The 26,378-nt window shown below is 42.3% G+C and overlaps 2 protein-coding genes across 3 annotated transcripts in view; one reads left to right on the top strand and one right to left on the bottom strand.

Moving 5' to 3' along the window:
* LOC147033509 (E3 ubiquitin-protein ligase TRIM7-like) overlaps nt 1-26,378 on the top strand; it is a 1,095,521-nt gene that overhangs the window by 802,238 nt on the left and 266,905 nt on the right. The gene's annotated exons all lie outside the window — the stretch shown is intronic.
* Nucleotides 1-26,378, bottom strand: part of LOC147033515 (E3 ubiquitin/ISG15 ligase TRIM25-like) — a 52,690-nt gene that overhangs the window by 23,646 nt on the left and 2,666 nt on the right. Inside the window, exons 2-5 of one of the 2 annotated variants that reach the window (XM_085855500.1) lie at nt 19,884-20,545; nt 15,964-16,061; nt 12,063-12,296; nt 5,582-5,604 (exon numbers count right to left, since the gene is read on the bottom strand). In XM_085855500.1, the coding sequence (XP_085711626.1) occupies nt 5,582-5,604; nt 12,063-12,296; nt 15,964-16,061; nt 19,884-20,502 (974 nt within the window). In that variant the 5' untranslated portion in view covers nt 20,503-20,545. The remainder of the gene's footprint in view (nt 1-5,581; nt 5,605-12,062; nt 12,297-15,963; nt 16,062-19,883; nt 20,546-26,378) is intronic. The other variant, XM_085855505.1, reaches the window with a different exon arrangement.

The raw sequence follows: 26,378 nt of genomic DNA, 5'->3' as shown, positions 1-26,378 counted from the left end.
AGGTTGGTGGCAGGATTTGCACTCCGGCCACCGTAAAACCCTTTATTCCGAAAAACACAAAAACGCAAAGAAATCTGAAAACCCACTCCATGGGAGTACCTCCTGTGCAGCTTCCCTTTGCAGGGCAGCTCACCGGATGACGGGATTGGGGCAAAGCCTTCGGGACCCCCAATCTTTGATGATAGGATGGAAACCACGGGGTAACATTCCCGGGTCAGATTGCGGGAGAGTGTGTTGGAGTGGTGCTGAGGTGTCGTCCACCAGACGGCGGTCTCCTTGGGTTAACCTGAGGCAGTCCCTTCGGGTGGGTGCCTGGAATGTCCTATCCCTAAGAGAGGATGATCACCTGTCTCTATTATCATCTGAGCTCAAGTGTTTGGACATCGGTATTGCAGCACTCTCTGAGGTTCGGAGACCGGATTGCGGCGAGATCATGGTGGGTGGTGGTTACACCTACAATTGGTCTGGTCGCTCTGATGGTTACCATTCCCAAGGAGTTAAGGGCGCTTTGTCCAATAAGCTGACTCCAATGATAATTGAGGTAACACCAGTCAACGAGCGTATTATGAGACTCAGGATTTGTCACTCCTTAGGTGTCATTTCCCTGGTCTCTGTTTATGCTCCGACTGAGGCGAGTGATTTCAATGTGAAGGATGCATTCTCTGCCACGCTAGAGTCTGGTTGAGCAGTGCCCCAGACGAGATACAATTCTAGTCTTGGGGGATTTCAATGCATCGACTGGAACTGATAGGGATGGTTATGAGACGTGTGTTGGTCCCCATGGGTCAGGAAATATGAACCAGAATGGCACTAAGTTCCTTGACTTTGCAAGAAGTCATGGACTTCGGGTGGCCGGTTCATGGTTTCAGCGCCAACAAGCTCATCACTGGACTTGGTATTCCAACGCTGGCGGTGTGGCAACGGAGATTGACCATGTCCTCATTGATGGTCGCTGGAGGATGATCCAGAACTGCAGAGTCTACCGAAGTGCTCAGTTCCTCAATACTGACCACTGGATTGTTGCAGCAACTCTGAAGTTGCACCTTAAATCGAGGAGAATGTTTCCATCCCAGCCTCGGCTGGATGTTGGCAAGCTCAAGGATGAGAGGGTAGTAAAGGAGTTTGCAACCAAGCTGAGTGGAGCTTTGGGGGGTCTGGGTGCTTTGGGGGGACCTGAAGAGTTGTGGAGTGCCTTCAAGACCACCGTCCTTGGTGTTGCCAGTGGATGTCTTGGAACTCACCGCAGGGCAAAGAAGAATTTTGTTTCTCAAGCGACACTGGATACCAGTGAACAGAGTTGCAGGGCCAGGCTGAATGGCAGAGCTGAGCTGTTCAGGGAACTGAGGCATAAAACTGTACGTGCAATAAGGGTGGACAAGGAGGCCAATGTGTGAGGAATCTGTGAGGGGTGGAGCACCACCTGTGGTCAAGTGATTCTCGTCCTGCTTACAGGGGAATTCGTGCATTACGTTCATCCAAGCCCATCCCTCGGTGTACTGCAGTTAGAGCAGAGGGTTGTAGGCTCTTGACAGAGGAGTCTGAAGTGAAGGCCCGCTGGGCCGGTTACTTTGAGCGGTTGTACCAGGCTGATCCACCAGCTGTTGAGTTGGACGTCAGGGGTGTCACAATCCCTTTTGCTGACCCTCCAATCAACAGTGGTCCACCTTCGCTTGTGGAAACACGGGCTGCGGTGAACCAGTTGAAATAGGGTAAAGCTCCAGGGATCTGTGGCATCCATGCTGAACTTTTCAAGGCTGGTGGAAATGCTGCACTCGTGTCATTGCATGCAGTTCTGTGTTCTGCCTGGAACACAGGTATAATCCCAACTGACTGGAAGAGGGGCCTTGTTGTCCCTCTCTGGAAAGGGAAGGGTGTTCGCCAGGACTGCAACAACTACCGAGGGGTGACGCTGCTCTCAGTGCCGGTCAAGGTCTTTGCTCGGATAATTCTTGATTAGGTTCACCACCATCTGCTTGAGCACCAGCTTGCAGAGCAGTCAGGCTTTACACCAAAGAGGTCAACCATTGACCGTATCCTTGCTCTTCGGGTCCTCACCGAATGCAGACGAGAGTTTCGGCAGGGGCTGCTTGCAGCCTATGTTTATCTCTGTAAAGTATTCGATTCAGTGAATCAGGATGCCCTCTGGAGGATTATTGGTCTTCATCGGGTGCCACCAAAACTGATCGATCTGATGTCTGAACACTACTCTGGTACTGAGAGTGCTGTGAGATGTGGTGGTACCATCTCTGACTTATTTCCAGTTGTGACTGGAGTTCGTCAAGGGTGTGTACTGCCCCCCACACTTTTCAGCACTTGTATGGGATGGATTCTAGGGAGGATGTCAGAGAGATCAAGCTACGGTGCATTGTTTGGGAATGTCAAGATCTCTGACCTTGATTTCGCAGATGATGCAGTCATCTTTGCTGAGACTTTAGATATCCTTTTGGGGGCCCTTGAGGTGCAGAATGAGAAATTGGAGCCACTGGGATTACAGGTTTCCTGGGTCAAAACTAAGATCCAGGCTTTCAATGACATTTTGGATGATGCTGTCCTGTCTGTGCCTCTTTGTGGTGAGGATGTTGAGGTCGTGGAGAGATTCACTTACCTTAGCAGTGACATTCATGTCTCTACTGGCTGTGAGTCAGAGGTCAATATATGTCTGGGTCAGACCTGGGGAGTCATGGAGTCACTGGATAATGGGGTGTGGCGCTACCGGTACCTGTGCTGGAGGGTGAAAGTGCAAGTCTTCAGGACCTTGGTGCTTCCAGTCTTGCTCTGACCAAGGATCTGAGACGGAGACGTAATTCCTTTAGTACCAGGTCTCTTCGGAGAATGCTTGGTTATCGCTGGTCGGACTTTGTATCCAATGAGCGGTTGCTGAGAGAGACTCAAATGAGATTTGTTACCCGCATTGTCTGTGAGCATCAGCTGCAGCTGTATGGGCATGTGGCTCATTTTCCGGACGCTGATCTTGCTCACCAGATTCTCTCAGCGAGGGAGTCTCATGAGTGGAGGAGGCCAAAGGGCCGTCCACATGCCTCGTGGTTGCAGCAGGTTGATTCACATCTCAAGGAGATGGAGATGGGCCAGGCCTCTGCCTGGGGGATGGCCAGACAGAGGCCCCTGGAGTACCGGCGGAAAGTGGACGCAGCTGGTGCATACTCCCATACCTGACCTGACCTGATGACTGGTTTGAAACACTGGCTTGCTTTGACGTAATGCTGTATCACCGCACAAGCTGTCTAGAACATGTCATGAATGGGGGTGGCAGCGAAGTAACACATGCACCTGGGAACCAAGGTGGACAACCTGCCCGAGGCTACTGATGCATGCCGATAAATGCTTCACTGTGGCTGTAAGAAAGGCTGTGGAGGAGACTGCAAGTGTCTCAATGCTGAACTCCAATACACTGCTCTCTGCCAATGTGGTGGAGGACAATGTGGGCATGAATGACTGCACAAGTATGGGGAGACACGTCATCTTCCCATTGTAAAACGAGTATCAGGTCTTTCAGACGAGTAATTGCTATCCTAATTGCTGTAAGAGAAAATAAATACATTAAAAATGTCACACACTTCAGCCACAGCTCTTCAGTTGAAAGAAAGTAGCTATAACACATAAATTAAATTCCCAACCCCACAAGCAGTCACTGGATGGCAGATATGTGAAAAATTATAGCTACGAGTGGCCATTTTTCAAAATGGTCACCATGGCTGCCACAGAAAAAATCTGCAATGCCCTGAGAGCCAACAATATTCCTAAGGGTATGTCCTTACATCATGCCAAGTGACATGCTTTTATCATCAAAGGTACAATTTTGTTGCAGATCTGCTGTGCTGTCATACAAATGTCATTTATAATGATCGTCCTCCCTCAGTCAAACCAAAAACTGTTCATTTATCCAGGCCCCCTTCAAAAAAAAAAATTTTTTTTTTTTTAAACAACATTCAGTCAACCCCCGCTTCATCGCGGTTCACCTATCGCGCCCCCGGTTCTTCGCGGGTTTTCCCTTGGAACGTAACTAATTTTTTCTGCGGATTCCCCCGGTACATCGCTGTAATAATACATAAAATATAAATTATTTAAGCAATAAATTATCACACGTGGTGCTCGACCAGTCACACAACGCACGAGACAAAGCTTCGCTTGTGAACTTCGAATATTTTCTACGTTTTCTCTCCAAGACCCACGATGCCGCCCAAACGCCCTGCACCTTCGAAGGCTTCTGGCAAGGAACCGAAGCGCCAGAGGAAGGTCCTGGGACGCTCCAGGAGAAGGTTAAGGTGCTCGATATATGCTTCGGGAAGGAAAAAGGTTTGCCACCGTTGGACGAGCACTGCTCGAACCCAGTACCTCAAAACCTACCAGACCAGACGAGTCGATCTCCGGCACCTCAAACCCAATCACTGCCAAACCGACCAGACCAGATGAGTCGATTTTTTGGGGAGGCATCCATTCATCGCGGATTTTCACTAAGCACGGGGAGGTTTGGAACGTAACCCCTGCGAGAAACGGGGGATTACTGTATACTGAAATTTCTGTGTTTTTGTCATCAGAAACATGCCATGTTTAAGGGAATTGGGGTGTTATTCACTTATTCTTACATGCAGATTCGTTTAACATACTTTATCCAGATGGGGTGTGGCCAACACTCCTGTGTTCATTTATGTCATTATCACGATTGGGATTATGTAAATTGTTCACACAGTCGTTTATCTTGCAAGGGAGGGTGTCACTGTCCATGGAAATGGCATGCCGGAAAATCAGCCGAAGTGGCTTGGAGGGAGATACAAAAGAAAGCTGCCCCTGGTGTTTTATAATCACAAACAATCATATGAAACAAAAAAAATTGAAGGAATAATTATGGGTCTTGATTATGGCCGGGACCTGAGGTAGTTACCCTGCTTGCCTCCCCCCCCCCACACACTTTTGGTGCCCTTGCCTTACCAAACCCCTCATTCTTCCCCACATCCCTCATTTCTACAAGTCTCTCTAGTTGTCCCTCATCCTTGCTGTTGGTGCCCCCCTCTCTTTCTAATGTTCCTTTTGCTCTGTTTTATCCTGGTCCGTTCTGTTTTAGCTCCTCCATTGGATTCGACTACACATTAAAAAAAAATACAACCACATGAAAACATTCAGGACTCACAAGAACAGCACAGAAAACAACATTAAGCAAACCCCCCCAAACAACAACAACAACAACAACAGAATGACTGAGACTAATCTGAAGGTATGACTGGTACAAATCATCTGTGTTGTGAGAACACAGAAATGGAAGCGCTTTAATGGAGAATCCATATCTTTAACAAATATATAAATAGTAAGTGGGTTTTAGCAGTAAGATTAGAATAACCTTTCTTTCCTTCTTGCTCCAGCGGCTATTCCAGGCACACTCACATGAAGTGGGACATAAAAACATCATGGGGACTAAGTTTGGCATTTTTGTGAATATCTTTTTTGTGAAGTGAAAACAATTCTATAAGGTGAGGATTATAAATATCTTTAAATGTTTAAAGCATGATTGGGTCAAAAATATTAGCATGTGCTGATAACGTGTTTATGAACAACAATGTAATCCAACCTTTTTAGCAGGTCCTTGGAATCCTGAAAAGGAAGAAAAAGGATGAGATCAAGATGTTTGAATGAATGAATGAATGTTTCTTTTCATTTATTAAATATGAGCAAATACCACTCATCGCTTCACTGGATGGGAATACTAAAAGTGGGGGAGAGAGAGAGAGAGAGAGAGAGAGAGAGAGAGAGAGAGAGAGAGAGAGAGAGAGAGAGAGAGAGAGAGAGAGAGAGAGAGAGAGAGAGGTGGGATGACAGAGGTAGGAGGGGAGTGAGGAGGTGTGAGGGAGCAAGGAGGTGGGGGAAGGGAAAGCAGCATGAGAAGACGTTCCCATCGTGGGCTGCCTTTTTGGCTGCTGGTTGCATCATTGGTTAGGGGCATGGCTATGCTGCTGATGCAGTGCCCCTATTACTTGTCTACTGGCGCTCATTCTGCCGACCTCAGAAGGATGACAGGCTGTCAACCCCCTGGTGTTAATTCAGTGGAAACGGGGCTCAAACTGAGGACCCTAGGATCCCAAGCCACCACCCTAACTGCTAAACCAACACCAGGCTTGTGTTGGGAGGAGGTGAAGGGAAGACAGTGTACCAGGGCATTACCAGAGTGAAAGTGCTTTCAATTGTGAAAGCGAACTTGTTGCTGTTGCAGACTTTGGTTTTTTTGAAGCTGCATTCTCAACCATCACTCATTAGGTACTCTCTTTGGTGTTTGGTTTTCAAATGTTTTTGCATTTTGGATGCATTACAGTAATGAGCAACATCTACTGAACAAAATGAGCATGCAACTTTCGGACTGTTTTCTTTAACCTTCCCAAAATAGTCCCAAACTGCACTTCTCGACATTTTCAATGACATGTTGTCAAAACGTTATCAGTCGATGCGTTGCGTACACTTCCTTCAGCAAAGCAATCAGTACGCTTTACTGGCCAACTCCAAATGCCTTACTATTCATTTCAAAGGAACACGCCCTTGGGCATGTTTAGTTTGCAAGCAATTTGCTTAAGTTAAAAAGGGGATGCCCCAGCAGCATGTTCCTTTTCAATAAATACATTACCAGGTCATGTGTAACTGGAACATGGCCAACAGGGATAAAAAAAAAATGCTTCTTTCTATGAAGTAGGAATTATTCGGAAGACATCAATTCCGGTTCACCACTCGATTCCTTTGGATTCCATGTATGGAATAGAGTGCTTTGGAATTGCTTCTGCTCACCACCATTTCAGCACTCAAGCAAGCACACCATTGAAACAGTTGATAAGGAATGGCTGGCTGGGTCATACTAAACATCATCCGAAGAGGACCGGAGTATGAAAAGAAAAGAAGTGTGAATTGGTTAAATGAAGACTTCTTTTTTTTTTTAGCAGTCAGAACTACTGCTCAGTTTAAGACAACAGTTTACATTTTTTAATTCGGTTCAGGTTAAGAGAATCGAGAGATTATCAGATTTCAGCTATAATGCTTATATTATAAACATCCAGAGAGTTGTATGTAGATGTAAGAAGAGGGGGTTTGGGAGGAGGTAAGTGTGAGGTGAGGGAAGGGAAGGCAGATAAATGGTGGAGCGTTAATTACAATTCATACTGTCTCATCAAAATTATTCTGCACAGAATAAGGGTGAAGATGGAAACAAAATAATGTCTGAAATACATTTTCTACCACTCATACTGTAAATACTGCCCAGAGATAAACACCGCCGAGACCCATCCGGAGACAAATACCGCCCAGGTATAAACACTGCCTGGACACGTCCAGAGACAACCATCCAAAGATAAACACCCCCGGAGAGAAACACCTTCTGGACATATCCAGAGACATACACCGTCCGGAGACAACCACCGTCCAGACATAACCAACGCCCAGACATGTCCAGAGATAACCACCATCTGAATACGTGTGGAGACAATCAAAATACGTGTGGAGACACCATCCGGACAATCAAATAATGTGTGAATACAACTCTCTGGATGTTTATAAGCATTACAGCTGAATGTCTTCACACTTTTTTAGCAGTCAAAACTGCTGCAAAGGTCAATTCTGCAAGTAAAATTTTGAAATACGGCTCAGGGGAAGAGATTCAAGAGGTTATCTCATGCGTGGAAACTAAATAAAGCCACAAACACTCGAAGACACCCGGAATGGCAAACATTGTTTGAATTGAACAAATTAACACCCCCCCCCCCCCAGCCGGAACTGCTGCTAAAGTCAATTAAGAAATTTAAATTTTGAAATTCAGCTCAGATGAGGAGATTCTAGAGCTTATCGCATTTGCAGAAATTAAATTAATCCATGAACACTCTGGGCATTTATAAGCATTGCGATGCATCAGGACAATTTTTATTCAGATGAGGCATTCGATGATATGAGTGAGGAAAGAGAACAAAAATATTTTTGAGCGCTCTATCATTCAGAAACCATTGTGGCCTGTTCCAAGTCAAGGCATTGTTAAGTAGGCCAAAAAAACAAAATGGCGAATTAAGACCCCAGCAAGCTGACATAGGCCTGACTCAAGGGCTGACGAAGGATGATGCTTTGATAAAGGATAATTAAATAAGGCCGTTAATTATCTGCAAAAGGGTTTTTTTTTAATTAACCCAAACACCAAATTTTCATTCCTGCACAACCGTGGAGTTCCCTTAGTATGCAGGCAAAGTTTGGGGCCACTAGATTTCATGTTTTTTGAGTTATGGAGGAGACGGACTGACACACACTGACATTTATTATTATAGAGCAGAGAGTTCGCAGACCACGATATCCCACACAGTGTTTAATTACATACTGTACTTCAATTTTAATAAAATAATAATTTTAAAGACAATCAAAAAAAAATCCAGAAGTTTAGCGCTACTACAGCAGTCTTATACATCACCCTTATGCAATGCAATGAGACGATGGTGTCACAGTTTAGGAGATGGAGGGTTTATTGATCACCATAGAACACAGCATCGTATATAGCCATATGGTGGCTTGTTTTTCACCCCCTGATACTGCAGGCTCTCACATTCCATGCCCTCTCATGTTATAGCTATAATAATAAATATCAGTGTGTGTCTGTGTATGTGTGTGTGTTTTTTTTGTTCATAAAGTACAACATATTCTCTCTGCTAACTCCCCTACCCCACCCCTCTCTCTGTCCCATCCTCACACTACCCCCTCCCAATACAATGTCACACCCTCCTCCCACACATCTCTCCCACCCCCCCCACTCCCTCTCACTCCTCCCTCCTCACCCTCTCTCTCTTTCTCTGGATGTATTTGGATGGTGGTGATGTCCAGGCAGTGTTTGTCTCTGGATGTGTCCGGACTGGAGTTTGTCTCCGGACACGTCCAAATGGTGTTCATCTTCGGACATGTCCGGGCTGTTTGTCTCCAGGCTGTATTTATCGCATGACCCATAGAAAATGGATTTCAGCCATTATTTTCACTCCATCTTCACCGTTATTCGATGCGACAATGTGAATCGTAATTAACACTCCACCACACGTCTGCCTTCTGTTCCTCTCACTTCACACTCTAAGCCTGCTGTTGGCTTGGTGGTTAGGGTGGCTGGCTTGGGATCTTAGGGTGCTGAGTTTGAGCCCCGATTGCCACTGAATTAACATCTCGTGTGGTTGACTCAGCCTGTTATCCTTCCGAGGTTGGCGAAATGAGTACCAGTGTATTGCTGGAGGGGCACAGCATCAGCGGTACAGCCGCACACCAACAAAATGATGGCTACCCAGCAGCCAAACTGCCCTACGCAAGAAGAAGCCAAAGAAGACCACACTCTGCCTTCTCTTCCTCCCCTTCACCTCATCACTCTCCCCCCTCTCTCTTTCCCCAACCTCTCTCCCCCCTCTCTCTATATTGTTTGTTCAAGTGCTCTATATTGTTCAAGTATGTCATTCAATTTAAATAATGGTTTAAAGACATATAAATGAATTAATTCCAGGTTTTACTGCCATTTTACCCAGAGTCAATTTAACATACTACATTAGTTATTAATGTTACATTAGTCAACATGTTACATTAGTTATTTGTGCCTGGTTTTGTCCTTTACAACATCCTTAAAAACAGTAAGTGTCCTGTTTGGAATGATTTTCAATTTTGTTTGACTGTCAGACAGGCAGAGTAAAAATATTATCTCACTCCTCTCTGTGTATTCGCGATCAGGATGAATTCAGAGCCAAAGTATGTAAAACAGTAAAATTGTCTTCCTATTTGTGTTCAAAATAGAGTATTCAATTTAAATAAGCTGTTCCTCGATCATAAACTGATATAATAACACAAACAGATGGACATGAACAAATTGCCAAACTACTTTTCACTTCGCTTGTGCGGAGTAATAAAGGAAGACATTTCCGATTTTTTTTAGAAATGGACAAATTTGATTTCAATTTTGCAAGCAGTGCTGCACTTCCCTTTGTTGAAAACACCTGATTACATAAATCTCCAACCCAAACAGTATTCACATGAATAACATAGAAACATTTTCTTTAATCCAATAAGGCTGCCAAACCAAGTGACCTCTCAATTATTCCTTAACAAATGTGTACACCCATGGCTTGGGGAACACTTGTGTGAAGTTTCACCAGGATTTGTCCAGCCTTTCTGGGGAAGGAGATTTTTTTTATAGGTTTTAGGGTAAATCCAATATGGCTGCCAAACCATGTGACCAATGACATCATATGTGTGAACCTTTTGTACCGCATGGAGAGGTGGTCATGTGAGTAAAGTTTCACGTCAATCTCTTCAGCCACTTCAGAGAAGAAGATTTTTGAAGGTTTAAAAAAATAAAAAACAATATGGCTGCCGAATCACTTGACCGAGGACGTCATTAATTTTTTTTTTCTGTGGACCATTTTATCCCTAGATGACCCTCAATAATGTTCATACTGATCGGATGTGGCGTTCTACATATGCAATTATGACGTCATAACGAGAGCACCTATGACGTCATAAAAAGTCACACTCATTCCACATGAGGAGTACTTGCTGTGTGCCAAGTTTCAATTTTTTTCCATTGTGCAGTTTCAGAGACACAGATGTCCAAAGTTTTTTCCGTTTTTCCAATATGGCTGCCACACCACGTGACCTATGATGTCATAATTATCATTATCACATTCTACATGAGTAGTCACACCAATGAAAATTTCCGTCTCAATCTGACAAGCGGTTGTGGAGAAAAACACGAAAGTTCTGTGCAGACAAAACAACAGACAAACAGACAGACAGATAAACAAAGAGAGCCAAATGCAATACCCTCGACTTCGGCAAGGGTAATAAACATGTAATATAAATATAAAAGCATGTCAACATTGAAATATACATGTATATACAATAAATACAGTGCAAATTAAACAAAAACACCAGACTTTTACGTTTTACATTTATGACAAAACCGTGAGATGCGAGAGGGTAAGTACATTACGTACTGGCACAGTACTCTGCCATAAAAAGAAAACACAATACTTAGCTAGGGATCATAATGATAATGTCAGAGAGGGGGAGGGCATAGCGGGGAAAGGGTGAGTGGGGGAAGTGTGAGCAGGGGAAGAGCGAACGGGGATTCAGCGATCGGAAGAGCAGCATGAGCTTTACGACAAAGTTGTCTGCAGCATTGCCACATGAAGAGAATGGTAAGACGATCCTTAACCACCTTACCTCGACCCCGAGAAGATCTTCCCTGCTTGGAGAGGAAGGTACGAGGATGGTATCCTCTTCCAGAATAATCCCTTCTCGTCAGCATTAAAAACTGCTGTGGCATAAATCCGTTCACCTCGATTAGTTTCATGAGCTGCGGTTGAGAATGTGTGTTTGAGAATGAAGCATGAAAATGGGGGTTTGAGTCCAGGTGCCAGAAAATAAGAGTTTGAGAATAGCGGTCCGAGTCTGGGTGTCGGAAAATAGGGGTTTGCGAATAAGGTTAGAGTCCAGATGTCCGAAAATGAAGGTTTGGGAATTAGGTTTGAAGCATAATGAAGGTTTGTGAATGAGGTTTGAAGGAAATTGATGGTTGGGAATGAGGAAGAGAACAATGGGGAAGGTTCTACCTGCAATGACTGACTCCATAATGGCGGCCCACAGATGCCCCATTTTCACCTTGGGCCAACCGATCGAAGAACTCGATCTTTTTGCTCAATGTCATAACCTTTCTCTGCCTTTTGGCACAACTAACTTTGTCCATCGCTTAACATATAGGTGCCATAAAAATGGTGCAAGAGAAACACAACGTTCTTAATGAGAGATAATTTTAAACACACAAGATGCAAACAATGATTCATCTCAGCTCAAAAACCATGAATGGTCGAAATTAAATCCCACAATAACAAAATCAGAACACGATAGGTTGCCCGGGATTGGTTGAAACCCGCACTATTTGAGATTTGCTGTACTTAAGTAGTGACAGACTCTCCCTAGATTGTATATTTTAAACATTACAACTTTTGTAATGTTTACAATGAGCCACACATTACAAACATTACAATTTTTATTATGTTTACAATGAGCCATACCTGCAGAAAAGACATGTCCTCCAGGTTTTGGAGTGCTGTTTGCATCGTTGATTTTCCTTGACGAAGAGACTCCATCTGCTGCTCCAGTTTCTCTCTCTGCTTCCCAAGAAGAGAAAGCTTCTCCATTTTCCTTTTGTTGATTTGACTCTTCATCAGATCCACAGATTCATTCACAAATTGGCACACCCTCCTTCGCTTCTCCTCCAACATGTCCTCAGCATCTCTGCCTGATTGCTGGGAGGAATCATTGATTGAATTATTCAAGAATCAAGAAGAAAGTTTCAGAGAAAATGTAGAAACTAACAAAAGGTACAATGGATTATGGCTGGATAAGATCAGATCACTGGTTAAGGAGTGGGTTTTGAAGGTAAAATGAAGTGGGTACTCTTATCTACAAAGCTTATGGAGTCCAGAAATCCAATGGGAAATTTCAACCTCCAACAAGTCTAAATTAACATTTAAGGATTTCAATTCATTCCTGTTCAAAATTGATGCACATGGAGGAGCAAAGTGAAACGACAAAATATAATTCAAAGCGAATGAGTTGATGGATACGCCTTTGTCCATGTTAGATTAAATCCGCTGCTATGTTTCATCTCAAAGGTTGAATAAAAAAAGGTAAACATGTGTGTGTCACAGATGTGTAAACGGGTCAAAGACGTGTGTGTGTGTGTGTGTGTGTGTGTGTGTGTGTGTGTGTGTGTGTGTGTGTGTGTGTGTGTGTGTGTGTGTGTGTGTGTGTGTGTGTGTGTGTGTGTGTGTGTGTGTGTGTGTCATGGTGCCTGTCCTCACTTAAGTAAAGATTGCAGAAGAATTATATCGGGATTAAATCTGCTCTGTGTCTGCTTTTGTAAGTTACTTGTTGTATTGTCGCTACTCACATTTCTTGCTGTCTCTACTTTTACACAACAATAAACTACATTCTCTGTGCCACATATTTTTCCTTGCCTGCCTGAAATAAATCCTTTGTATAAATGTTCCCAGCTCGTTTTTTGTCTTTTCTGTCATTGATCCAGCATGGTCCGTATCCTAGCTTATCCGGGACTTTATTCCCAACGATCTGTTCCTTTTAGCCGGTATGTCCTTGGCAGTGTCGATCGGCCGCATCTGATCCGGTAAGGTGATTTAGTTTGGACAAGGTGTACAGAGGGCGTGTCCCCCGGTAATTAGGTCACGTGATTATTTTTAGGTAACCGGATAAACTGTAGACAGAGGACCCTCAGTCACGTGGTTGAGTTATTGGCATTCACGGTCGTTTAGTGACCCGCCGCGTCACGGAGTTATCCATGTGTGACGGCCTGTGATTCCGGGGAGTCTGGTGGGAATCCGAGATAGCTTCCCTCCCTGGTGGTCTTCTCACCCAGACCCCCGGCCGCAACAATATCGTGATAAGCCAACTGCACTAAAACTTGTTGGATGCCGACACGGCTCCGACTTATGTGAGGTCAATGTAATGTATGTTTTTGCCCCAAATGTTCTCATCATTCATTTGTTTTTTTCTTTCATTCTTGAAATGCACTTGAAACTTCACTTCTCCTTGAAAATAATATTCATTTTAGTGGGGTACATCGTCGTTGGTTGATTTGTTTGGAACACCGAATTCTGTCGAGAACCATTATAAATTACTGGCTTTATTTCTATCGCTGTGCAAATCTCTTGAGCGGTCCATCATCAAACTGTACATCACAGACTGTACATCACTCTTTCGAAGACATATTTATGCCTCCTCATAATCCCGTCGGAGAGTGAAGTTCGATTAAAAAAAATATATAGAAACGAAGGAACAATAGCACTTCGTGCTCCCACCAGGCATTGCAAAAATTAATAATCCAACCAGGTTCAAATCGTAATCACAGCCAAACGATCGATATTATAGCATTCAGGTTAATCTCAGACAATATGATCTCAGTAAATTACAAGGTAGTGGATGGCATACTTTTTGAATGAGTTATGCCTGTATTGACCAGCGCCTATCTCGCATGACTAACATGCGCTAAGATGGCTCCTACTAGCGAGTTGGCCAGACTCTTTATATATGGCATTGGAACAGACAAGAGATATACAAATACACACACACACACACAGAAGCAATTACAAACCCTCATCTTCCTGCTTTGGAGGAGGGGATTGTTGGGGGAGAGGGGCTAATGTGGGGGCTGTGAAGCTGGAAACTTGCCTTTCCAAGGCCAGACTTGCATTTTCAACAACGAAAGCAAATGACGTCTTTCTCTTTTGGTTGTTTTCAAAAAAAACCTTTTATTAACGAGTAATTACCCGCTTTTTCTGGGAGTTAAATATGGTCATAGAGGTAATAATGGACAGATGAGAGAGCAGGAAGAGGGATGTTGAGACGCAGCCTGGCACTGACAGGAGTGTGAAACTGAACTCGATGCCTGTTTTTATCCAGTTGTGTATAATGAATTGGTGTACTTTTTATTTAATATAATTATTTATTATTAGCAATTTACATTATTACAGCTTACAGGACGTTTTCTTTATGTTTATTTTTTTGTTAGACAGAAGTGATTATGTAGACGCATCAATATGTTGGATCTCGGGTTTCCAGGACAGGTTGCAACCGGAAGTGATGTGCCGGAGAAAATGGGTCGACGGTGTGGTGAATAGAAGGATTGACAAGGATTCTGAAGGCCTTGGAAGTCTTGTCCCTCCATGCTAAATTTGTGACTCCAACGTGATACAAATGGACGGAGAAGGAGATACAAATGAACAACCATTTGTCAGGAACATCCAGACAGCCACACCTTTCATGATCGCTCAACCAGCCTCATCCGTGACAGCCGTTTCATTAAAACTGCAGGTCGTACTAAACACTGACCAACGACTATTTTTTTTGTTTGTTTGCTTGTTTTAGCAGTTGGAACTGCTGTTAAGTTCAATTCCGCTGTTTAACTTTTGAAGTTAAGAGTTTGTATAGTGTTAGATGAAATTAGATTAATTAAATAAAGGTACAAAAACCACCCGGAGAAGTCCGGAAACGCCCAGAGAAGTCCGGAAACACCCAGCAAAGTCCGGAAATACCTGAAAACACTTCTCCAGGTGGTGTTCGTAACTTAATTTAATTTCCACGCATGCTTTAAAACTAAAATGTGATGCACTCCACAAACTCTTAACCACAAAATTTAAACAGTGTAATTGAAATTTAAACAGCAGAATTGAGCTTAAGAGCAGTTCCGACTGCTAAAAAAAAGTCCCAGGTCGTGGTCAGTATGACTGCAGGTGCAGAGGTGAGCATTGTGTCACCATCTGCTGTGGAGAGAAAAACAAAATCGACAGGAATATTTATTACATGCCACTAACAGCAGTTCTATTGCTACTTTTAGAGAGCGTCTCCTCCAGCTTGATTTGGGTTTACGACACTCATTCCCGTGGGTGTTTACTATTGCAGACACAAGATACTCGATCCTCGGTGCAGATTTTTGTGTCATTTCAATCTCCTCGTTAACGTCAAACATCGATGCTTATTAGATGCTTCGACACAGTTTAGTGTTCTCGGTATAGCAGCCACCATTTCGTTGATGAATATCACGTCTTCCACCCACACCCACGTTCCCTTTTCAGAAAGTAGATAAAGGGTGTAGACTTTCTATAGGTATGTACATGTGTACATACCATTGCATGTACATAACGGACTGTGTTTGTCTCTGTATAGCATTCATTAACTAATGAATTGTTGCTTCCTTCATTCTGTTTGTAGTCAGTTAGTTCACTTCTAAAATTTTTGTTATCGTATATCACTTCACAAAACAACCATGATTTATTAGAAGAGAAACATACTGGCATGAGTGAGCACCTCCATCAATTGCATTCCCTTAAAAAAACAACAAAAAAAACAGGGGGCATGATCCTTTTTTAAGAACACCCATTCCTTGGTGATTCTCACCTCTGTTTGCTCTTCATCTTCCTGAACCTGCTGTAATTGGGATGCAACGCTCTGCATCCACTGCGATACATTGAGATATTTTGCATCCAAAACATCCTGCAGAGAATAAAGAAACAGAAGTGAAGAATCATGAACCTCTGCGGTGGATTAAAAATGAACATCCGACACAAAATTATATAAAAACATACACTTGTGAGAAAAAGCACAGTGAAGATGATGGGAATTTATTTCAATTTTTATAATAATCTGTTTTCTTTAACTCTACAGCTGTATGAGAAAAAGTCCCCGAACAACATTAATTCATTAAACTGTTTATCAGTTGTGTTGAAGGGAGATCGTTTGAGAGACTGCCATGATTACATCACCACACGTTAAAATAATTAAATAATTATGTGAAAGGTACCTAAACTGAAATTATATGATGTCATCACAACATGTTGGTATGAAGGTAAAGATAGATATATTTTGTAATTTAAATTGCTAAAAAAAAATGTTTGAAAACCTCAAATGTCCAACTGGAAACATCAAAACATTTTGAAAGTATCTCTGGTATTTTACTGTTTTGAGGATATAGTGTTAATGGGATTTGTATACTATACATACCCTGCTTTGATACAAAAATATTAATTAAATATGAGGGATTTTTTTAGATTGGAAACAAGATGAAGAACCCCTCGATTGGGGTCTGGGTGGCAGATGGATCACCTGTTACATGAGTTTGAATACCTTTCTGGCTTGTCAAAGATGTGATACACAGGCTCTTGTAATATAGAGGAAAATCCATGAAAGGTATGGAGGTTATAAGCAAGTTATTCATGATAAATTCTGCTTCTTCTTCTACTTCTTCTTTCATATGCAGCACATGACTGCAGGTCATATCATTTGTGGTGGTGCAGCTGTGTCGCTGATGAGTAGCCTCTGTAGATCAGAGCATAAATTTGTAATCCATTCAGGGTGCTGGTTTTCAGTCTCCTAGTCTTTGTGAAGGACATCATAGGATCATTGAAATCTGGCAACCAATATTGGCATGCAGGATGCCTCGTTTAATGTATGTGCAAGCGATCATGCACATGATAAACAATCAATTTTGTCTGCGAAACAGAAGAATGACGGTTGAGAGCTGGGTGAGGATTCAAACCCAGGTCAGACAAAAGAGGAGAGTGTTCATACCTTGAGGGGTCGAGGTTATCCGACGAGTTCACAAATGAATTTTTAACAAGGAAAGAGATACTAGTACTTTCAAACTCACAATGAAAGGGAATCATTTAACTAGGTTAGTAAGAGCACATAATACAAGATGAAGTTAAACAGAGGAAGAGTCAGATCACGGTGAGATCTTAAGCATCCACTAACGAATGATAACAGATGGAAACAAATATTCACATTCATTAGAGGGACAACAAACTCATCGATGAATCTCCCTACATACAAACTCATCGATGAATCTCCCTGCCGCCAAACTCATTGAGGAATCTCCCTACATACAAAGTCATTGATGAATCTCCCTGCCAACAAACTAATCGATAAATCTCACTACATAGAAAGTCATTGATGAATCTTCCTGCCGACAAACTCATTGGAGAATCTCCCTACATACAAACTCATCGATGAATCTCCTTGCCACCAAACTCTTCAATGATTCTCCCTGCCGCCAAACTCATTGAGGAATCTCCCTGCCGTCAAACTCAGCGATAAATCTCCCTGCCGCCAAACTCATTGTGGAATCTCCCAACATATAAAGTTATTGATGAATCTCCCTGCCGACAAACTCATTGATAAATCTCCCTGCCGCCAAACTCATTGAGGAATCTCCCTACATACAAAGTCATTGATGAATCTCCCTGCCAACAAACTAATCGATAAATCTCACTACATCGAAAGTCATTGATGAATCTTCCTGCCGACAAACTCATTGGAGAATCTCCCTACATACAAACTCATCGATGAATCTCCCTACCACCAAACTCTTCAATGATTCTCCCTGCCGCCAAACTCATTGAGGAATCTCCCTGCCGCCAAACTCAGCGATAAATATCCCTGCCGCCAAACTCATTGTGGAATCTCCCAACATATAAAGTTATTGATGAATCTCCCTGCCGACAAACTCATTGATAAATCTTCCTGCTGACAAACTCATTGATGAATCTCCCTCCATCCAAAGTCATTGATGAATCTCCCTACATACAAACTCATTGATAAATCTCCCTGCCGACAAACTCATTGATGAATCTCCATACATACAAACTCATTGATGAATCTCCCTCCATCCAAAGTCATTGATGAATCTCCCTGCGACAAGCTCAATGATGAATCTCCCTACCTACAAACTCATTGATTAATCTCCCTACTGACAAACTCATTGATGAATCTCCCTGCTGACAAACTAATTCATGAATCTCCCTGTCACGAAACTCATTGATGAATCTCCCTGCCTAAAAACTCATTCATGGATCTCCCTGCCACCAAACTCATTGATGAATCTCCCTGTCAACAAACTCATTGATGAATCTCCCTGTCAACAAACTCATTGATGAATCTCCCTGTCAACAAACTCATTGATGAATCTCCCTGTCGCTAAACTCTGATGAATCTCCCTGTCAACAAACTCATTGATGAATCTCCCTGTCGCTAAACTCATTGATGAATCTCCCTGCCACCAAACTCATTGATGAATCTCCCTGCTGACAAACTAATTCATGAATCTCCCTGTCACGAAACTCATTGATGAATCTCCCTGCCTAAAAACTCATTCATTCTTATTGCACCGAGACAGTTTGGTACGTTATATAATAATTTAACCTGGTGTTGGCTTCGTGGTTAGGGTGGGAGCTTGGGATCCAATAGGTCCTGAGTTCAAGCCCTGTTGGCTTCTGAATTAATACCAGGGGGCTGACTCAGCCTGTCATTCTTCTGAGGTCGGCAAAATGAGTACCAGTGTAGCAGCCAAAAAGGTTGCACATGAAGGGAAGGGTTATCAACATATATTAAATCTGGTGTTGGTGTGGTGCAGGCATGATGGGCCGAATGGCCTCCTCCTGTGCCATAAATCCTTGTAAATAGTGTGGGTGCAGGACAGGACTTACCTGCATCCTTCTGCTTTATTGTAACATTTTTTTTTTTACAATTGTGAAACTTTGTGACGATTAATCTTTATTGAGCCTTCATTAGTGTTTAAGTTAGAAGATGAACGAGCTCAGGACTGTGAACCTTCTTCCTTATTCCAAAACAAACATTTTGGTGGGCTCTGAACTCTTATCACATGAATGCAACATCAACAATTTCACCTTTTTATGAGTTGGTCACCTGAAAAAGCTTATTCATTCCTCTTCATGGCTTGTACAGGTGAATGATCAACAACAGCACTTGACAAGTAATTCTGACGAAACACTTATTCTCAGAAATCTCAGGTTTGTGAGGAATATTCTGCTCCCATAATGTAATGAGCTGATCAGAAATGGGTAATTGCCAATTCCATCCATCCATTGGAACCATACTCTATACAGAGCATTGGTGCTGCAAAAGCCGTCTCTTGGGCTATTGGACACGATCCTGGATGGGTTGCCACTGCAACGCATGATACAAAAATGGCTCAATCATCCCAGCAAGCTGGTACTCATTTTCTCGACCTCAGAAGGATGGCAGGCTAAGTCAACTCCACCTGGTATTAATTCAACAGTTGAGCAGGATTTGAACTCAGGACCTTAGGATCCCATGCCCACCACCATAACCATAAGCCAACCCCAGGTATACAAATAGGTATTTGCTCTCTTCTCCGAAACTACACACACAATTTCGATGAAACTTGAATAATTGCCAATTGGAAAGTTAAAAAATAATTCAGGCCTAAACACAAGACTCCTATAAAACAATTATATGGATATAATACATAAATAACCATTTTTTCACCGATTTACTCAACTTTAGTTCAGCAAGAGCAAACTCCACGCCAACAACGTTGTGGTCCTGATGTTTTCCACCCATGCACGTGATGCACATCAAGCTCCCATCATCCTTACAATAGAGTAGGATTGGCTTTCCGTGGTCATTGCATCTTTGTTCCTCAATCTTCACTCCAGGATCCACCAGTTTATGCCCTTTCTGTTTGTGAGGCTTCAGGTGTTGTGCACAGCAGAGGATCTCACAAGGTACACACCTCTTGGCTGCCTCTCTATTACAAACCTCACAGTAACTATCAGTGCCCCCTGATTTTACTCCTTCATTAACTTTCACATCACCATGTTCTGCATCTCGGACCTCAACCCCCAACCCAACCTCTCTCTTTTTCAACTTAATATTTTCCACCAAGTTGGCAATGATTACAATCTTCTTGAGTTTTGGTTTTTGTGGAAAAACCTCACGGCAATTTGGACAAACACAACCTGTGTCTTCTTCCCTGCTCTCCCAGGATGTCTCGATACACATACGACAAAACGAGTGGCCGCATGGCAAAGCAATGGGCTCCTCATAGAGTTCAAAGCACACTGGGCATATGAGTTCATCCAAACTATCTCCAACATCAGAAGAAGAAAAATAAGCCATCTCCTTGGGCTCACAAGAGTGCGGATCAGAGTTGAATTGAAATCTGCAAATGGAGATTGAAAATTAGAAAAACTTAAAGTAATGAAAGAGCAAGTACATCAACATAAAGAACAATTAGGTTTGGAATAATCATTCAGGATTTTGAAATTACACTACAAACTGAAGAAGAAGCCAATCAGAAGGTGAACTCAAAACTCATTCCAAACAAAAGTAACAGAACAGAGTAACAGGTTTCTGATGGCAATGTACTTACGTCGACAAACACGGAAACACAGATTATAATGTGATTTCACGAGTGCACCATCTGATCTGTGACTTGAGCGTTGTTTTACTCAAACTCTCATTCAAAGGCACACCTGGTATCATCACATTGGTACAATGGACATTTCAACCCTACTGTACATGCAGGGGGGGGAAGGGGGGGTGAGAAGATCCTTCTTCTTCTTGCATATGGCTATCAAGTAGATATCATTTTGCTTGGGAAAAACTATACTGCTGATGCTGTGCCACTATTCGAGTGTACACTGGTACTCATTTCGCTGACTTCAGAAGAATGACAGGCTGAGTCAACCCCACCTGGTGTTAATTCAGTGGCCAACAGGGCTTGAACTCAGGACCCTAAGATTCCAAGCCAGCCACCATAACCACAAACCCAACCCCTGGCTTGGAGAGAAAATTGAATGTGTGAACGCGTTTTCTTATCTTGGTTACACAAGGATACAAAAGTAGAAGCAGATGGAGGCCATTCAGCTTCTCATGCCTGCGTCACATCAACACCAGACCAAAAAAAGAAATTTGTAAAATGTTTTTTATTTTGTAGTTTTTTTTTTTCTTTCCAGGGGAGGGGGCATTGGCGAAGACGGTTCTTGTGTAAAAAAAAATAAAACCACAACATCAACCACACAATACCCCTTGAAGAGACCAGAGCAGAAGCAGCCGAGGTTCCCTTCCCAGACTTGCAGCTTTGGTTATATCTCTGTTCCTCAAACCAATCATAGCGAAGCTTCCACTTGACCTTGTGGACCATTGGAGGATGGAGGCCGTCAAGTATAAAGAAACCCACAATGTCACCTTTCCATAATTTTCGATGCTCGCATTCTTTGTATCAAATATAAACATTCAAGATGACTTCAGTCTGATGGTTTTCTCATGATATGACAGATCATGTTCTTCAGCTACTAAGGTGAAAGCTCCACTCACTACAAAGAACAGAATGTACGCCTTCATTAGTGACACTCGTCCAAGGATCAGAGCAAGCAAGACCGAAGTCACGGGTGAATAACTGCCACAGATTGTCGAGCAACTGACCGCAGCATTCACATCGCCTTCTAAGAATCAGGGCCCTCGTCACCGAATAGAAGATCCGCAACAATTCTGCCCTATTCACAGGACCAAACATCCTCTTACACAATGCAGAACATTCAATGCAAAAACATTGCAATCCAGACTCATCCTTCTTAACCAATGGAATATATGTACCAGATGTGCTCTGTCAACTCACAATTCGGCCAAGGAGTGCTGAGTAAAATTATGTTCTCAGTGTGACAGCATCAGTCATGCTGAAGGCAGATGCTCATAGGAACGACTGGCCATCTGGACATGTTATTGAGACATTGCCCAATGTAGACGGTCGGGTTCGAAAAGTGCGAATCGACACCATGAAGGATGGCAAACCTCATATTTACATGCGACCCACAACTGAGCCGTCCAGAGGAGTGAGGTTCTTGATTGTGTTCTAGAGATTGTGAATTTCATATTCTCATGTTATTTTACACTATGTCGCAATCCATTTGCCATAGTCTACCAGCCTGGTGTTGACTTAGCGGTTAGTGTGGCTGGCTTGGGATCTTCGGATCCTGAGTTTGAGCCCCTGTCACCATTGAATAAACACCAGGTGGGGTTGACTCAGCCTGTCATCATTATGAAGTTGACAAAATGAGTAGCACTGTACTAGTAATTGGGGCATTGCATCAGCGGCAAAGCCATGCCCTCAGCCAATGATGCCACTGCAGTTGTGTGCTGCATACAAAGGAAGAGGAGGAGCCATAGTCTGGTCCATGAATTTAGTGACTGCATATGGGATACGATGTCATCAGTTTATTTCATTTTTGACAAATGTTCAACATTTTTGACAATATTCAATAGCAATTTGATAAAGTTCTGAGCCAAGGTAGCTACCCCAGTTCTCCTGTTCACATAACTATCTTTGCTCAATCAATTGCTGTTGTAGTTTATATAAAAAGCAGGCGAGGAATGTGATGCAACCAAGTTTGAATGTAAAATGGATATTTATGTTCCACCCATGTCTTTCCTCATGTATGTTCATGTCTTGCCTCATGCATATTCACGTCTTGCTTCATGCATATTTATGCTTACCCATGAGTTGCGTCATCTCCGCTGGGAGGGGTCGGGGTTTTTGGATCTTCCATCTGGCGCAATGGTGTAATTTTGTGTGCAAAAGCACGGTTCGTACCGTCACAGTTTGAGTGTTTTAGAATAAAGTGAAAAGTGATTGAAACCTCTCAGTGTTGGTAAGCTGCCTGGAGTATTCTTTCCTCAAATAATCTGGACACGGAGGCTGTTCCAGGATAACTCATCCACAACTTGTTGAGATATCATGCTATACGTATACCGTTTTTGATCCCATCTCTCAATGGTGAAGAATCATTTTTTAAAATTAATGAAAATTCCCTTATCTGGATCTGGATCTTCACCCAGATTGAACCAATTTGTCCTCGTTATACACCCAACCTGTCCACCCACCACGTTTAATCCGAATCCGTTAATAACTTTTTGAGATATCCTGCTCATTGACAGACACACAGACAGACAGGAGTGAAAACATAATCGTCTATACTGCCATGTCACAATTTTGGAGTTCGTGAAAATTTCATATAGATTTTTGCCGTTGTATTTTGTTGACGAATTTAATGTCTTAACTTCATGAAAAGTTAGATTGGCATTTTTTCTTGAGTCATCTTGAGGCATTTTTAGCCATTGTAAAAAAAAGCCCCAAGTCAGCATAAATTTTTGCAGTTTGATCTAAATTTAATAATTCTATAACTCCAAAATTATGACAGAGCAGTGCGGACTGTTCGCCAATACTGCTACATATAAAAGTACCTGTAATGTTCTTGTTATAATCACATTTGATATGAAATGATGTGCCCATTGTTATTAATGACTCCTTAACAAGGGGTCAATGGTTCAAAACCAGCTGAATGTGGAAAGGTGTCTTGTCAACTACATATAGTTTGGCAAACTAAGGAGATCGAGTAAGATTTACCAAAAAAAAAAAAAAAAAGAAATTGAACATGCTAATTTTTTTAATAAACGAAAATCACAAACAATAGTCACATACAATGTTATTATTGATTTCAAGAGATTGATTTCTGTGCCCTGCTGTGTGTTGAGCTCTCGGAAGTAATGCCAATGGTGTGTAGAGATGCTTGGTTGAAAGATGCCTTTTTCGGGCTCAGTAAATTGCAGACAAACTCTTCGCAACCCTTGAGTACATCAGGAGAAGATTCCTTCACAGACCCAAGTCCACAAAGTGCACGAATCACATCTTCACTGCATTCCACAAAGGCATTCTACCAAGCAGTCTTGCTCTTGCCAAATATGCGTCCAGTTGTGTCACAACCACTGATTGCATGGAAACCCTCAAGAGCCTGGGCATCCCGAGTGCATGATACAGTATATGGGTTATAAAAAGATAAGCCAACGATTTACTCCAGTACCCATAATGACCACCGTTTGATCACCCAGTGCTGACATTGCTGAGAGTGGAAGGACCAACACATCTGTGACTGGAGAATAAATGTGAACATTCTTTCCAATTTGTTGCAGTTCTGAAGCGTACCGTATTAGCAGTGCACCTGCTTCTTCTTGTGTGCTTTCCACACTGATTGAAGATTTTTGTGACCGCTTCATCAGCACACCCATGAAATTAATGGTTGTGACTGCACAGTTGCACTTCTCAATCACCTGCTGGGCCAAGTAGAGTGTCAGAAGGTTTTTTTGTTTGTCTTGATGCTGTTCATAAATTTGTTAAAATCTCTCAAATACGTGTGCTGTTATCAATTTTGTACCGTGGGATGTGTGTTGATTTTCCTCCAGGCTGATGTTGTCTTGTGCGCTCTTTTCGCGATTTCATGTTGTCGTTATCAAACACTACATATGAATTAATGTCCGATTTGCTTTTGCTCTGTATGGCACAAACAAAATCATGAGCCAGATCACTGCAGTATTTTTATATTGTACTTGAACACAGCCATTTCATGAAGGTCAGCCATTGCATCAAAGAGAATTGATGTATCACCAGTGACCACAATTGGTTGATCAGTGGAAATCGCATTATCATTTCCTCTTATGTTTCTATCGGTTCTTCCAGCAGACTTACAAGTCGTGCTTTGTCAATGCACGAATGGAGTCATCCATCCATTGACATCAACATATGGTTAATGGGAGAGAATTTATATTCTCCGATCACTTCTTTCAGATTTATATCTCTGGATGATTGATTTCTTACAAGCAAACATGCCATTAATGAGTTTGTTGCCTTGATCACAACTTGCTGTGCTCCAACTTTGGTTTTCATGACTTTATTGCTCTCATTCCATCCAAGAACTTTCAATCAAAGGAATTGTTGCAGGTGAATGACTTGCTGCATACACATCCTGGCCCACTGGGGGTGGGATATATATATATATATATATATATATATATATATATATATATATATATATATATATATATATATATATATATATATATATATATTTTTTTTTTTTTTTTTATCCTCCGCCATCGAAGATCGGAGGTTACTGTTTTCACCCCTTTCTGTTTGTTTGTTTATTTGTTACTTACGAAATCTAAAGATTTCGTAAGTATATTGATCACTTCCGTTTCTGTTTGTTTGTTTGTGTGTTTGTTTGTTTGTAGGCACGAAAACTCGAGAACGGAAGAAGCTACCAATGTCAAATTACACCACGTGATTCAGGAGGGTGATGGCTAGCGCTGATTAGATTTTGGTCAAAATCGGTCAAAGGTCAAGGTCACAGTGAGGTCAAACATAATTCCATAAATTAATGTGGAGAAATGGAGTATTTTTGCTTCGCTCGACGTTACGAGTTCGTTTTAACTTCGATTTTAATTTTGTCTTCGGTTTTTGCGATCGCTTTAGACGCTTAAAACTCGGTTGTCGAAATTCTGGTAAAAATCGGATGTTTTGGAGACGTTTTAAGATTGTATAAAAAATATTTCACTCGACGCGTCACAGGTCGTCCCGTGATGCAGTGCGCTCGAGCAGACGCATCGTTGAGTCATGTTAAGGTTTTCCGTGTGCACGCTGACGGTGTTTTCGATAAAGATGGTGTTTAAAAGTCATTTTTTATCCCAATAAAGGTTATCGTCGCATGCCTGACTCGCGGAGCCGTCGGATTATGCAAAGATTGTTGTGGATGGCCGAATATTACGGTTTTGTGACTTTGATAAAATAATATAAAATAATTGCGTGGAGAAATGGAGACTTTTGCTTCGCTCGACGTTACGAGTTCGTTTTAACTTCGATTTTAATTTTGTCTTCGGTTTTTGCGATCGCTTTGGACGCTTAAAACTCGGTTGTCGAAATTCTGGTAAAAATCGGATGTTTTGGAGACTTTTTAAGATTGTATAAAAAATATTTCACTCGTGCGTCACGGGTCGTCACGTGGTGCAGTGCGCTTGAGCAGAGGCGGCGTTGATCACGTAAAGGTTTTGCGTTTGCGCGCTGATGGTGTTTTCAATAAAGATGGTGTTTAAAAGTCATTTTTTATCCCAATAAAGGTTATCGTCACATGCCTGACTCGCTAAGCCGTCGGATTATGTAAAGATTG

Source organism: Eptatretus burgeri, chromosome 2 (genome assembly GCF_056783735.1).
Source record: "Eptatretus burgeri isolate ZD-2024b chromosome 2, Ebu_testis_v1, whole genome shotgun sequence".
NCBI classification, from domain to species: Eukaryota; Metazoa; Chordata; class Myxini; order Myxiniformes; family Myxinidae; genus Eptatretus; species Eptatretus burgeri.
Note: the sequence above shows the minus strand (reverse complement) of the source record. Positions and strands in the feature narration are given on the sequence as shown.